Source organism: Parus major, chromosome 13 (genome assembly GCF_001522545.3).
Source record: "Parus major isolate Abel chromosome 13, Parus_major1.1, whole genome shotgun sequence".
NCBI classification, from domain to species: domain Eukaryota; kingdom Metazoa; phylum Chordata; class Aves; order Passeriformes; family Paridae; genus Parus; species Parus major.
Genome location: NC_031782.1, coordinates 11861737 through 11878364, shown reverse-complemented (window position 1 = coordinate 11878364; position 16628 = coordinate 11861737). Strand labels below are relative to the sequence as shown.

The following is a 16628-nucleotide window of genomic DNA, read 5'->3' as shown; positions in this document are numbered from 1 at the left end:
TGTTTTCATGAAAATATAAGATTAATATTACACATTTTAATATTTTTGTTACTGAGTTAAGCATATCTTCATTTACACTCATGTATTTGATTTCAGATGGAGAGCTCTTGTTTATGGGTACTGGTTATCTTGTACTTTCAATGTGCCTCTATGCTTTTTTTTTTCTTCCAGTATTCATTGCCTTTGTGTATCACTGTCATCAGTGTACACAATTGCATTTTTATTGGAGTAACTATCCACTAAAGACTTGAAACAATCAGGCACAAACTTGGTCCCCGGTTTTTTTTTTCCTTTAGCTAATTAGAGATTGTCCCCCCAGGATATCTGGTGCCCTAGGTCCTCAGGGAGAAAATCAGAAACCACTTCACCTGTGGTTACCAAGCAGCTTTTCATATTGTCTCTTGGATATTCACATACCTGGGAGAGATAAAAAATACTCCTACTGTTACCCACTGGGCTGTATTCCTGTATTGCCCTTTCCTGCAAGAAACAGTAAAACTATTGCAGGACCAATGATTTACAATTTAGATTAACTACTTCAAGAAAAAATACAGAATATCACACAGAGGAATGTGCTCTGCTTTCATTTGGACTCTTCTATTAACAAATTCTTCCCTTCCTGCCATCTTCATTCACAAACTGAATTTGGGCAAAATAAAGCCTCTTTATATACAAGGTCATGCAAATTAATTTTCAATTCTTTAGACCTATGATCATTTTTTGAAGCTCTACTGTTGCAAAGCATTTGCTGCTCAAAATACTTTTCACCCTTGCTAGAATATAGAAATATATAATTCATCTTCACCTTGTGCCTTGTCAGCTTTTAATACTTATAATTGACCGTCTGCTCCAGCATAGTCATAAAACCTTTTAACGTCTCACTTACTCCTGTTTCCAAAATTTGACCTTCTCCAGCCTTTCTCATTAATAATGGGCCAAATAAACTCCTTCAGACTACTATCAGTGTCTGTTCCCCTGTTTAGATCTATCTGAATGGCAGCCTTGTTCTTGAACATAACAACTGCTGCTCACAATTTGGTGCCATCTGCACACTTGCTGAGCTTGAATTCCATCACCTCTCCCAGGTTGTGGATTTGTTCCATTTGTTTCTTCCAGCTGTTACAGAGAAGGACTCAATTTTCTTCACAGTAGAAAGATGCAGTTGGCATTCTCCTTCTAATACTTCTCTCAGGTATTTTCCCTAGATATGAGTTCTTCAGAGCTGTTGTTGAACTAATTGAACTTCTATAGGATATTTGTGCTACCTCTTTATATCTCCTGGGTCAACAGAACTAAGTGGCTAGGACTGATATACAAATCCAAGCTTCTTTTTTAATGTTTACCTTAACTTCAATTCCTTTTAAACATTTTTTTTTCCAAACTTTAATATATATATATATATATATATCCATACTACATATTTACTTTATTTGTCCATCCATCACTCAGGACTTTCAAAAGTACTCTCTGATTTACCTATATTCTAATGACTCAGAATAGTGACTCTAATAGTGAGCAAGATACTTGCTATTAGATAATGATCAGTAATTCTGAAAATTAGACCTTTTGCTTGTTGAGTTAAAAATAAAAACACACCAGCTGAGTCAACTGGAAAGACTGGGAAGAACCTGGTATTTGAAATTGTTAAGTACTTGATTGTTTTGGAAATTTCCCACAAGACAGTGGCAACAAGTACAAGCAGTTGTGTATCAAACATACTAGGCAAATATAGCATGTCTATAAACAGAGGATCAGAAATCCCAAGCAATTAAAATTCCTACTGATGACTAAAACAGATTTGTGTGCTGGAGTGCTGGTAGAGGGAGGAAGAGGTGAGAAAATGTTTCTATGTACAGCCAGGCATTAAAGTACATCAACCCCAAAATTTCAAAGAAGCTTTTCTTGGACGTGTCTGCCAAGTGTGTCTTTTCTGTTTTCTGGAAGTTGGCCACCCTGGAGGACTCAGAGCCTGTTCCCACAACTGCTGTCCATGCAGGCTGTTCCCTCTGCTCAAACATCAGAGCTGTGGTGCTGGTCCAAGAGGACTTTCTCCCATACAGTGTTTCTTTAGTCTCTGCTTGACTTTTAGGCACTCTGATTTGTTTAGAGTAAAAACTACAAACTGTCTTAGTCCCTCCTTTGCCTTCTAGCAGTACAACAGCCCCATAAAATGCAGTGTAAGCCCTGTTTGTATGCATTCTTACATGTACAACATTGTCACTGGGGCTGGGGTAGGAGCCATGGCTTTGAGGATCTCATCAGGTCCATCCCCTGTGATTGCACTCACTGCCATCACCAGTTCCTAGACTGCACTGAAAAGATTTGGAACTTAACTACTGCACTCTCTGATACCAATTTGAATTACAGTATCCCCAGCAGAGTACTATCAAAACTTAAAAATGCATGGAAGTCCATAATCTGTATCCTCATTCACCTCTCATCTAGTACTCCCAAGCACTGATGCTTAGAAGTTTTATCCTGTACTTAAATGTAAGCATGGTAAGGAACCCTACTGAAGTCAGTGGAGCATTAAACACAGAGAGAAATCTTTTCTGCAATAGTTTTCTTAATGTAATTCCTAATCCCTGCTGTCTATATATTTTTTCTTTTTCCATACCTATTAATGACATTTTTTCATGCTGGCAAATGCCCTGTGACATTACACAGCAGTCATTATTTTGGAAGCCAGTGCCACTGAACAGCCAATCCCACCCAAGAGACCTTTTTCAGGTTTTAAAGAAGCTATTTTAGACAGAAGCCTCACTTCTCTAAAGTTTTAATTAAATGCTAATTCAGGCAAGTAACTGAATAAAGTTGTTATAAAATAAACAAGCAACACTGCAAAGCCACAAGTTCCCAGAGCTCAAAGCTGCAACTCAGGGACCCTCAAGACAGCACTAAGCTCACCATTCAATGTATCTCTTAAGTCCAAAATTTCATCAAAACCAGAGGATGTTGTAGGAGGCTATATATTTTCATCTTGTTATACAAGATGCTGTTAATTTAAGTTCCTGTTATACTGCAATTGCTAGATGCACAAGCAGTTTCATGAGTGACTGGTTGTAAAGTTAACACATGAAGCAAATAAAGATGTGTCACTAAAAAGAACATCCAGCTTCAATTTAATTACAGAGTATGTGGGATCAGAATGGTTAAGACTTGAGTAATTTATGTCATTTGTGAGTTAATGTAAAACAGCCTCATGTACATTAGGGCAGAAATTACTGATGTCATTGGAGATTACATTACCTGCTCTGCTAGGTGCCCAGCAGGCACAGGTCACAGCTCTGCAGGTTCCTCCTGCAGGTACATCTGGAATTTCTTAAAGTTGCTAAGACATAAGGTGTTGTAAAAATAAGAAAGAAGAGGCTGAAAAGCAAGAAAACAAAACCACAAGAGCCAGATAACAAAAGGCAGTTAAACACTTAAACTGCAACCAATCCTGTGCCCTAAAGAACATGTGCAGAGCACATAGACAAAACAGAGGCACCAATGAAAAAATGTGTTTTCGCATGAACAGTACTTTTAAAATGTATAAATACATGTATATTGTAAACAATAGCTAACTTCTGTGCAATCATATTAGTTCATTAGTCAAAATACATTTTCCTTCTTCAGTTTGTTTGCAGAATCCTTAGCAAATTTGGAACTTGCCTATTAGCAAACTGGAAATTTAGAATGCAAGGAGGCAGCTTAAACCCTAAAAGCAAAAATTAACAAAAACTGCAAAATGACCAAAAATTGGCAACAATTTGTTTTATAAGTTTCATGAGCTTCAAAGTCCAGCTCTGCACAAAAGTCCTTGGAGATTACATCACTGGCACTTACACAGAGTTTCTATTGAAAAGCAAACATTTCTTACACTTGTGCTTCCCAAAACCACCAGGAGATTTCTTCAAATGACTCAAATATTGTAAAATATTGACAAAAGTCAGAGGGTCTACAAAAGCTTACAAAGTTTTATTAGTGAATTACACACTTGGCATGGAATTTGATACCAGTTAGTCCCTGACCTCCTACATAAGCATAAACATGGCAGGGGGTTTTAAATAAAGGAGAAGGGCGAAAGGGAAGAGAGAGAGAGGAAGAGATTAATTAAAGAGAGGGAAAGAAGAAAAAAGGGAGAGAAAGAGATCACCAGTCCTGGCTCCAGTGCTAATCCAGCTGCTGGGGTGCCCAGGGTCCTGGGCTTGGTCAGGGTACTTTTCCCTAGGTAAGTTTTCCCTGCCCCAGAGAGAAGTTTATCACTTTCTATGCAAATTAGTTATCCTGAAGTCCCTTCTTCTAAACCAAGAAATAGGTCAGAGAGCTTTGGGGTCTTTTTAAAAAATGTAAGCACTTCTGGACCACATTCCCATGCTTGTGCTGTATGTATTGTGCTTATGTTCAGCAGCCAGAACAAGGATGTTTGTCCCAGAAGAGTGCTGCCCAACCCCTGTATGGCCTCTTCACCAGACACCAACAGTCCTTGGCCTGCTCCGCAGCCATCCAGCTATCAGTGTTTGAGACACACATCAGCCCCTTCTCTGCTGGGCTTCTACAGCATTGTTGCAGCCTGAAACAGAAAATGAGACTTTAAAACCAGTGACTTTTCTTTCTTTATGCCCACTGCTGACAGACAGCAATGAATAAATGAATATAAACCTCCAACAACCCTTGAATGGGGACTCGAGGACTGTGTATTGCCATACTTCCACAATCTCTAACCTGGCAGAAATTGGCACAGCTGCTGTAAAAAGAGGCCACTCCTTCCTCCCAATGCCAAGACTGTCTCATGCAATCAAAATTATTTTGACCCTTAAAAGTTTCTGGCCCTTGTGGATGCACACAAACACTTCCAGTGTCACACAGTCAGAAACAAAGCCAGAGACAAAAAGGAAAGAGTATGACAAGTTCTGTCAATAGCAACGTATCTTTAAAGTGATTGGAAAATGACAGTGTTAGTTTCACTGCCTCTTACAATATTTATTGGTGCTGTCTTAGATTTCTATAACCAGAGGAGGGAAATGTCATCCAAAGTGTCTGTCCAGTAGCAAAATGCCTCAAGACTGCAGTCTCCAAGGGGGATGCTGAGGACATGGATCCCCTCTGACATGCTATAACTGGACAGCAGGACTTACTTGCTCAGTGTGGGAAAAAAAGTTCAAATATTTCAATTTTATCCTTCCAGTAAAATGCCCAACTCATCTCACTTAGGTCCTTTATCTTTGGGAGAGAAGTCATCCTTTTTTCCTTCCAAATTGTCCTCTGCAAGGGGAATGGACATAGAATCTTCCTGATCCAGCCCTGAGGCCCAAGATGTTTCAGGGCTCATAGTTCAACACCTTCTGTATCTTTTGTGTTTACCTTTATCACATCTCCAAGGCGGTGACACTGACAGAGAAACTGATCCAATCTAATCCAAGCCTGAAAATAATTACTGAATTAAAGAGGGGAAAAGCCCCCAACACTGTAAGGGCACACAGATTTCAAGAAGAATTGCAAACAGTTATGATTCAGATAAAAAAATCCTGATGGTAAAGAAAGAATCAACGACTGTTTCTCATGCTGGCAATATATATTTATTGTAATTTTGGAGATAGGTTACCATGTGTGTATCAGGACTTCAGACTAAAAACAAATTGGGATTATGAATGCTTAGCATAGGCCAGTTGAAATGAAATGACTGAATGTGAAGCTGACCTTTACAAGACCTTCAATTGGTCTATTTTTGTGTGTCTCCCCCATACACTTAAAAAAAAATTAAATCTAAACATCTTTCCCTTCCCCTTCATTTCAGCCTCAGAAAAATAAATGATCATCCAATTGCACCTTTTACTAGCTTTACTAATAATCTGCTAGCAATATCAGAATATTTATATTGTTGATTCAACAACTTCAAAAGGAAGCAAAGCTTTACAATGTTCTTCCTCCACATGACCTGGCAATTGAGTCTAGCTTTAAAGACTGTCTTATATTAGACTGTTACAGTTTTATAATGCCTCAAACCTTCACCACATACACCTTGCTGTTCCAGAAGAAGCTGCAGTGGTGTTAGGTGTGACAATCTGTGCAAAAGCCGCTGCAGTGCTACAAACTATTAAACACCTTTCCTCTCCATCTCCCATGTACTGACTAACAAACATCTTCCATTAATTTAACAAGTTGCAAATGCTGTCCCTACAAAGGGAAGGGAAGGATGAAGATATTTTGTGTTTTCATACAAAAAACAAATAACCACCCAGTAAAAAATAAAAAAAAAAAAAAATCCTTCAACTCCAATCCCCCACCCAAAAAAACCCCAGGTCAAAACTAATGGTTTCCCACCATCCTCACCCTCCCCCAAAAGTCACCATGAAAACAAATGCATACAACTTACTGTACAAATACAAAGCTGCAGGCATTCAATTTACAGACATTCTGAAAATATTTCAAGCATAAAAAGTACACTTGGTAATTGCAAAAATAAAGCTTCACTTTTTTAAAAAACATTTTGATCAGAGCTCAAGCAAAACAAACATTTAAGGATTCCTACTTCAGCTTAAACTTCCTAAGAACACCACCTTCAGAAATTTAAAAAAAAGACCCTCAGATTTTTGGTGATAAAGTAACTGACCATGTCTTTTAATGAAGAGAAATGGTATATACAACAATGGCACAGACTTTAAGCATCAACAATATATTTCAGCCAAAAGTAAGTCAGCAAGTGATCTGAGTCATTCTTAGCATCACACAGTACTCATTACTAAGAACCTCAATCCTCAAACCCAATCAGTACTCATTACTAAGAACAGATACTAAGTTAGACTGGTACAAATGGAGGAAAAAATCCATGACATCAAATAGGCTCAGTTTTTGTCACTGAACATTTTTTTAGGCTAAGTTTCACTAGTGCAAGACCATTTCTTTACCCAATTAAATGAAAGCTCATAAATGTCACAATTTAAGAACACTCATACAAAACTATTTTTTCTTTTAAAAAAGTGCCACATACCATACTTTTACTAGAAAAGTTACAAACTAATGGAAGACTGTCTGTCTCCATCTCTTGTCAACAAGGAAAGGCCAAAGTGATTCTCTGATCCCAGCTCGAAATGGCGTTCTCTGACCTATCCCCAGCATCTCCAACTTGGAGCAGTCCAGCTGAGCATTCTTCGGACGAAGAGCACCCACAACTGGACTATCAGTAATCTAAAATCAGAAACAGGAGAAAAGCCCCACAACAGTAAGCAATCAGAAGTGACTGAAAAATACTTGTACATTAGAACTTTTTCTTCTCAGCTTTCTATACAGATATAGATTAACCCTCCCAAGTATTTTGTGGGGTTTTTTGTAGTTTGGATTTTTTTGCTATTTACTTGTTTTATTGTCAACTTTATTTCAACACATCAGGCCATGTGAATTGTCTTAAGGGAAATTTTTCTCACTCTCTTTACTGCAACTATTTGTGTTTTTCAACATTTTATTCATATTTTCACTCTGTGATTATTGTCAAAAGGTAAGGAATGCTCCAGAATGTAAATGAAACCATGTCTTGATCAATATACTCAAAGAGAAAAAGAGTTGGGCAGAAAAAATTAAGACTAAGTGTTCTCCATTGTTTTTCTTCCATCTTCCAAGTCACATTTGAGTTCCAGTGTTCACCAATTCTGAATCCTCAGAATTTATTTTGTACATAGATAAAAAATCTTCCTAACATTTTATATGCCCACATTACCAGTGTGTCTTTAAGAGTAGTCTCAAGTGTCAATAAAACTGCAGGAGGTGTGTTTTAAGCAAAGCAAAAATAATTTGTAGCTCTTAAGTGAATGTATTCAGAAATAAATCTGGACATTGCACAGCCTTTACAGAGCCCTATCTTCAAGTTAATGTTCTATCAGTCTGTAATATAAAAGATTTGCTTGTGACTAAGGGGAACTGATCTGCAGAAATATCATTACACCACAGACTGGGAAACTGGTGACTGACCAACTGACTAATTTTCCTAATTCAGCAGGTCAAAGCAGCTGTTGTTTTCCTGAGCTTGATACCAGCCAATCCCCTCAGCAAGAGAGCTGCTGTACTGGACACAGCCCATCCTGAAGAGGAAGCTCACTTGTACAGCCAGCAGGAGACCTGCTACTTGCAATGATCAGGCACATCTGTCTGCCTATATGTCCAACAACACATCACTTACTGGTCTCAAGTGGCTGCTGGGAAGGTTGAAAGCATCTGCAATTGCACAGGCCATCTCATACTTAGTCATCTGTTCATTGCCAGACCAGTGAAAGGTACCTTTTATTGATGGGTCCTAGAGAAGAAAGAGGAAACTCAGATGAAAGGAAGCAGCCAGCAGGCCCTCAGGCTAATTCCTGTGCAAGAACTGTGCACAAGTAGCATCCAGCAAGACCCTATCTCAAAAGGCATCTTACACTACCTCAGAGGTGTTCTAGAAACATATATACCCTTTCAAAGAACACCCAAGCAAGGGACTGAGATGGGAAACTGGTGTTTACTTCTATCTGACCTGACTTCACAAACAGCTTGTGTCCTGTACTGTAGAATGAACAGGAGGGAAAGGAGCTGCCCACCAACCAAGCAAGATCAAAGAGCTGGGGAGGAGGAACTCAGCTGTTCTGTGATGTTCACTTACTCAAAAACAAAGGCAAAAGGCATTACACACATTCTGAATGTTAAGCTGCAAACCCTGTACAAGTCCAGTCAAACTGACTGCACCATGTCCATGGTCCATGTTTACAAAGTTACTGTATGAAAAAATAAAGGCAGTTGTTTACTGTTTGGTTCTGTTACCTTGCAAAGATGATAATCTGAAGGTGCTGTGGTGAACAAATACAAAGAAGTAATTCAGTCCAGGGGCTTTGTTTTGCCACTTCAGTGTTAATACAATAAACCAGGGCATATTTGAGAATTACATTCAAACACATGGTTTTGTTTAAAAACTAGCAATTTGTAAAAGGCATATCAGAATGAATTTGGCATTTCTAATTCTCTCCTCTATACCGGAAGACACAAAACAATTTTCAGAAGGTTCTAGTCCCATCCCTTGAACCACTTTTGTTTCAAAGACCACAATACCCTTATAGTCATGCAAAGATCCTGTAGTATTACAGCCAGTTCTTTCCTCCCTCCTAGCATTCCAGAAATGCAAATAATCCAGGTGGTGTGCAGTTCTCAGTTGTTAAGAAGCAAAGCTGAGAACTCAAACTGTTTTCACCTTGCAGAGGCTCATTTCTTGCCACTCTTACCAGCATTCTCTTCTCTGCTAGTTGTCTGCAAACAGCTGCTACATCCTTGACATTGGTAGGAAATCTCTGTTGCCAGTGGTCCATGTTGGCAGATTTATTACTGAACTGTACTTTATCAAACATTACTGTCACAGCACTTTCCTCCAGTCTTTCCACCTCTCCATACAAGACAGGAATCCTAAGTACTGCAGTTTCTAAAAGAAATAATATTCTAGATCATGGGTGGGAACAAATGCTGCAGCATAATCTGAAAAGTGGAAGTGTTAAGAAATATGCTGATCATATTAAGCATCTACAAATCACAAATAAAATGCAAGTAGTATGTTGGCTCACAGAATAGAATTTTAATTTTTATCAAAATCAGTTTATAAACACTAAAATTTTATACATTATTATATTATTATTTATTTTCATTTATGCTATTATTTCCAGAAAGTTAATAAGCCTTAATTAATTGCATAAAAATGCCTGTTTGGATTAAAACAAAAATTAAAAGAAAACAACTACTCCATGCAGTTACTTCAGCACTTGCCATCCTCACTGGGTAAGAGCAAGGAGAAAAATTCCCACCAATCACAAGTCATCATATTCAGGCATCAATTACAAAGATTTTTCACCCATCATGAAGAAACCTCCTGTATAAAGGAGGATATTATTTAAAATAATATTAAGAAAATAATAAGGAAAAAAGATATGACCTTTGAAATAAATTAAAAGCTTGACAAACAAGGAATAGGTTCACAGAATACAATAGTAAATATTTAGTAATAATAAAGAGTAAAAAATAGTAAATAATAAGATTCCAGGACAGTGATTTGAGAAATTAACAAAATGCAAAGAGAAGCATATTTCATGATGGAATATATCATACTAGTATATCTCTATCATGAAGACTCAAAAAGCCTCTGAGGAGAAATCCAAGGCTATGACAAGTAACTTAAAAGTAATAGTTTTGCTGAAAGAGAAAACAAAAAAATCAGAACTGAAATTAGAAGCTGAAGCCACCAAAACATTGCCATTCTTAATATATTTGGAGGGAAATGCTACAGCTATTAGAGAGACAAACAGAAAAAGCTAATACAGAACTTATTCTCACAGAGAAGTAAACCACAATAAGTACTTAGACAAGAAAAACAAATAGAAAACCCAACATGACACTGATTTCCTGCTGCTTCTAGAAGCAGTTATTTGGTCATTCAGCAGGTAAGTTCTTCCTCTTTAAATACTAGTTGAAACATCTATTTTTTAATTGCTCTAAAAATATTCATTCTTTGAGAAGACAACTGCTTTCCTTTCATTCTCAGCTCTCTGGGACATGGAGAGGATCAGCCTCACGACTAGCAGCTCTTAGGACCTTTTGACACTTTGTAATTTTACAAGCATGACTATATACATATACACACGTATATATACACATACATACATATATATACATACATACATATATACACACACACATATATATATGGGTGTATCCTGTTTTAACCAAGGTAAAGTATCTTTTTAAAAAAAAGGGTAAACCCACTTACTGGAGATTTCTGCATTTTACAACAGAAATGGACAGGGCAGTTAACACAGCTACAGATTTGACCAATGGAATTCTACCTACACCATATCAGCAAATTAGTGGTTGGAACAGCAGTACATGGAAAATACATATATTTGTATGAATCAAGAGAATTCATATTTTCTCTTTACTCAGCACCACCTCGACACTCCTCCTGCTAATAATATCACTGCTCTCTGACAGATCCTGCTCCAAAAGTTTACAAAACCAAACTGCAGTGTTGAGCTGGGGGAAGGGTCTAGCAAGATACCCACACATACTTGGATTTGGTAAAGTCTTATCTTCATTAGCAATCTAGAAGAGGGAGCAAACAGGATCACAGTCAAATTCAGAGATGGTATTTAATCTAGAGGTGGAGGGAATAACTTGTCATTTAAATTTGTTTTTACTTAAACAAGACTTTTCTTATCAAAGTATTTTTTTACAAAGTTTCTTTCTTACTACTAATGCCCCATCCATCATACACAGCATATTTACTTACTGGAAGACCATCACATTAATTAAACAATAAGTTGTTAAACTGGTTCTCTGGTTGGGAAGCACAAAACCAGAGTGTGAGTATCATACTGACATATCAGAAGCCTCTTCTGCATGTGAACCGAGATTATTTTCTTCAGATTTTTTGATTAAAAAAAACAAGTGCTTCTTTCCTTATAATCTTTGAATGGACACTAACAGTGTACAGCTAAATCTCTCTTTATACAAGAAACAAATCTTAAATTAAAGGGAACACGCTCTTTTCCCTTAAGTAGAATTTTAAAAATTATGTTTGTATATTTTATATGCCAAATTTTCATTAAGAAAAGACATAAACAAATTTTAAAAATCTTGTTGTTTAAAACAATAAATATGTTATTAACCCTTTAGAAAGTATCACATGAAGGAATCTGATGTGTGAAGGTGAGTAAAACCAACATGAGTGGCCTGTTGGCATATGTAATAGAGCAGAACCCAAAGAGAAACAAGGCTCTATGTTTATTTGAGCTGTATTATTACTGAATCACGTCTGGTTTTCCCTTTAAGTAAACATACATTGACAACACTTGCAATGCATCCCCATAAATAACTGCAGCTATGTGTTGAATTATGTATTTTATCTTTCTTAAGGAACTGCAGATTCACAACAGACAAAGGCTCTTGAATATCCATCAGAGAGAGACAATTAACACAAATAAAGACTGGAACAGGTAAGAAATAAAAGCTTTAGTCAAGATGTAAGCAAGAGGGATTGCTCATGAGCAAGGAGACCAACTCCTAATCACATTCTTCTCTGAAACTCGTTTCCATGGTTTTGCAACTTCATCACTGGCTTAAGAGTCTACTAAGCTAATATATAAATGAGTAAAAATAGAAAGCTTATATTAAAAATAGTTGAGTGTCTTACCTTCATTGTTTTCCAGAACTGCCTTTTCACCCTCCAGTTTGGTTTTACCATATAAATTCAGGGGATTTGGTACATCAGTCTCTTTATATGGAGGGCTTGTTCCATCAAATACATAGTCTGTACTAATGTAGATCAGAAATGCTCCAACTCCAGCTATGAAGAAAATGTTTATAGATCATTTATATAAATTCATACCTTCTTTGAAATCCCAATAGACCCTTAAATCCTCCCAAGGATCTCATCTTTCATGCACATTCATTCCTGTTGTTTCATCTGTTCCCTGATCCTTCAGAGCTGTGCACACCACTCTTACAGAAAACAGGTTGACAGCACACTGATGGCAGAAGTGACATTCACACTTGTACCATTTGCATTGATGCTCCTGTATAAATAGATGCAGGATTTTAATAAGACACCAAAGCCATGAGATGGTCTCCTTACCTGCCTCTTTTGCTAAGTTTGCTGAAGCAGCCACATTGAGCTGAGAAGCAGCGTCAGGTTGACTTTCTACAACATCTGGCCTTCTCTCAGCAGCACAGTGCACTATAACATGAGGCTGGAAATTAAAGACTAATTTTAAACAACCAGCATATTAAGAGATGGCAGTTGCACTCTAACTCTAGCGATGACACCCCTCAGGCAAAACTAAGTAATAAAGTTATTTTTAATTACAGCATTCTGTAGGAATGCTGAGGAACACCTTCTCCTTAGTATCTTTTTACTAAAAATACTAATAAAACCATGCTGTTTCAAGATACGAAAAGCATTTATCATTAATTGTGCAATTATGGTCTCCAGTAGCTTCAATTTTACAGCAGCTTCGAAATTGTGGGGATTTTTTTCTTTTTAACTCAGTATAGTAAAATATATATTAATATAAGATACATCTCTCACACACACAAGGGTACTAAAAATTTTTAGGTAATATTTACACATGGCTTACTTGATGTATGCAGATTATTAAGATAATATTTACTCTTCTACAGAATAGCACCCTGCATAATGTATTTCAGGTTTTATATATTCCTCTTGGCACTTAGACTGAAAAACCAGTGAACACTGCCCACTACACAGAATTACTGTTGTTGTATTCAAATATTCCTCCACTTCCCCAGAACTGCATGTTGACACATTATTGTGTCAATAAACATATCTTCTCCTTTCCAGTGTGCTGGCACTTACAGCTGTGCCTGGAGCCTGCCTGTGGTGAGCACAGCAAAGAGCAGAGCTATCTGTACCTAGAGAGCAAACCTCTGCTCTGGGTGGAGCAGAACACACAGCTGGCACCTTTGTCAGAGCTCTGCCAAAGAACCAGCCCCACTCACGCCCCAGAACTCAGCAGCACTATCAGCTGACTACTGGACACATAAAGTACCCCTCCCATCCACTCTATACTCCAGAAACTTACTTGAAAATCATGGATAATGTCATGAACTGCAATAGAGTCCAGAAGATTAATCTGTTCAAATCTGGGCTGAGCTCTCCTGTATCCACAACCAACTGCGTTCCAATTATTTTCATTGAATTCTTTAAATACAGCTCTGCCAAGAAGTCCCGTAGCACCAGTGATCAAAACTCGCCTACTGGGAACGTCAACATCTTCCTAGGGAAATGACAACAGGAAAAGTTTTGTTTCTACTGTAGTTTTTACTATTTTTTCTTTAAAATTATGCAAGACTACAGTCAGAGTACTAAAAAAGCTTCTCCTGAATCTTTTGGAGTGTCTCATGGAACACCAACATCTGGGAGGACCAATACTGAAGCAGTCATCTACTTAAACATATGTTCAAAGGTAATGAAAACAAAACTTCAGTGAGCAACTCATTTACTTCTACAACAAAACACTAGTAAAGACAGACTTTTAAGTTCATTCAAAAGCTGATAACTTTGTGCAATCTAAAAGGAGGGAAACAACTTCTTTAGAAAATGGACCCAAAAGATGTAACATTTAGGGTCCAAATCCTACAACAAATAATTCTGGATACACTGTGCCTGTTAAAAGCTGCAGCAATACAATACAAGTTACTGTAGTAATTAAAATATTTTATATTATTATTAAATAGAAGAGTAATTAGTTGTTATTCAACACAATAGTCTATTAATAAGTAAAACCAAGATACAGATCTCTTGTCAGTTTTACAAAATGCATCTGGAAGTGATTTGACAATTTCAGTTCTCAATCTATTCAATAGACTGTACTTTAGCTCCTGCACATTTTGGTACTTGGGACAGCTTGTGAACATTAGTACACACAAACTTCATCCCACCTCTCACCAGAACATCAAGTTTTCAAGACACCAAACACAAGATCCATGTTTGTCTCTGAAATCTTTATTTTCCTTTGATGTTTTCCTTCTATATCTGCCATGAATAGCCCCAAAATCGCCTGCTAAAAATAAAAATGAAAGCATATCTTTACCATGCCTGTGCAGAAAAAACTTTGGGTGTGCAGAATCCACAAATCTTGGATTTCCTGACCACTTTACACACAAGGACAATTTGTGACAAATTACTATAATTCCTGTAGAATTATACTATCATAAAATGTTTTCTGCTATGCAATCTCAATAGACCAGTAATTTCTAAGCACTGTACCAGACTGCTACTTTTTGACTGCAGCACAGGAAGCCACTTCCAAATTACTGTCTTTCACCCATGAAGTTAGAAAGCTTTTGTTCCATAAGGGTATATGCAGAGCAGCATGATGGAAACAGCCTACATCAAAACAACTGTTTCAAGTTCCCAGCACAGGGCATGTATTTTTCTCAACTCAAAATCTCCAGATGAAGGCTGACTTATTCCCATTAGTAGTGGATGATAATTAATACTTTATTTCTGGACAGTTGCCTGAAAATGACAGACTACAGCAAGTGATGTTCAAAAAGTTACTTAAATTTTACCTGAGAACACATGCTTGTTTATCATCTGTAAAGCATGAGCAAGACCATGCAACTACTATTTTATTCTGTACTTCTCTTAGCAAAGTCTGCACAGAGTGCCACAGGACCTATGATCAGGGCTTCCACAGCCAGAGGTGCCTGCTAATAAATATCCAACAATTGCTGCAAAACAGAGTCAAAAGGTTCTCTAAAATCACAACTGAATATCTTCAGTGAGAAGGAAGTGACCAACACAAAACCAAGTGTCATTTGCAAATTTGATGTTTTAAAGCCTCATTCATCTAAGTTTGTTTATTTTACATATCATAAAGATGATGTTACATCAGCAGCACAGCTTGAACTGGACACAAACACAGCTTTCACCAAGCACATCGTGCATACTACTGCTGTTGTCTGCAAGACTAATTGATTCCTGCCCCTTGTTTCTGAAAGAGAAAGACAAATGACAGATGTTTCTCAAAAATCCAACACCAACTAATTGCCAGTTTGAACCTCTTCTTGACAGAAATTTGAACACTACTGTGATAAACAACCTGAACAGATGAATTCTTTCCCTGTATGCTGCTTTGCTCCTTCACAGGACATGACCTAGCTGCAGCAGCATTTCTATAGTCTACTAACCCTACTGAAACATACAGTTTTGAGGTTTATAATGCAGCTACCCATTTATTGTCATCTGATGTCCATATTAACCAAGAATAGCTAAAAGGCATTGTGTTTAGAAGTCCCATGCACATAAACAAGTTACATCATTATCAGATTAAAAAATAGCATTTATGAGGCACCAGATCACTTTGTAGACATTACTAAACTATAAAATAACAATATAATTTATAAAAAGAACAAAACATGATGCATTTCAAGTTGAAAACCAGAAACAAGTGCTTTTAAAGTTTTTTATAAAGCTTTTCAAGTTCTGTATTTTTCTTTAGAAAATCATGATGAATTCAAAGCACCAGTTTAAGGAATGGCCATTAAAACCCGGAAGCTACTGGTGTAACAGATTTACAACATAACACAATGAGATCCAAGTCACTACAGGGAACGTGAGACTGAGCTCTCAGCTCTGACATTCCCTGCAGCCACAGAAAACAAAAGGCAAAGCCTATGGCTTTCCAAAGGCTCAGAACGACAGGTGAATCTACAGTCGCGTTACCTGGACTTGTTCTGTCTGTCTTTCCCTACACGCCCAACCTCACTGTCGCGGCAACTCACGTACACCTGTGGGGCACCACCGACCCCGCCCGGGACAGCAGCAGGGACGCGCCTGCCAGAGGAATCCTGTGTGCAATTCCCGCACACAGCCGCTACCGCCGAGCCCTTCCCTGGGCCACGGGCTCACCGAGAGCGGCGCCGCGGGCTGCCGAGCACCGCGGGCTGCCGAACACAGCGTCCCCGTGAGGATACAGAACAACCCAACTCGCGGAGCCCGCGGCCGCTCCCAGCTGCAGTTCTCAGGTAGCTGCGGCCCCTCGAGGCGCAGCCCCAGCGGCCGCGGCCCCGCGGCAAACGCGTCAGCGCTCCGGGCCTGCCCGCCCGGCCCCGCGCTGCAC

General features: G+C 38.1%; 1 protein-coding gene across 1 annotated transcript in view; it reads right to left on the bottom strand.

Moving 5' to 3' along the window:
* Window positions 1-3939: 3939 nt before the first annotated feature.
* Window positions 3940-16628, bottom strand: part of MAT2B (methionine adenosyltransferase 2B) — a gene marked incomplete at its 5' end in the record, with an annotated part of 14980 nt that continues 2291 nt past the window's right edge. Inside the window, 6 exons of the mRNA XM_015641971.3 lie at window positions 3940-7170; window positions 8156-8269; window positions 9225-9418; window positions 12176-12328; window positions 12617-12731; window positions 13584-13778. Of these exons, the coding sequence (XP_015497457.2) occupies window positions 7000-7170; window positions 8156-8269; window positions 9225-9418; window positions 12176-12328; window positions 12617-12731; window positions 13584-13778 (942 nt within the window). The remainder of the gene's footprint in view (window positions 7171-8155; window positions 8270-9224; window positions 9419-12175; window positions 12329-12616; window positions 12732-13583; window positions 13779-16628) is intronic.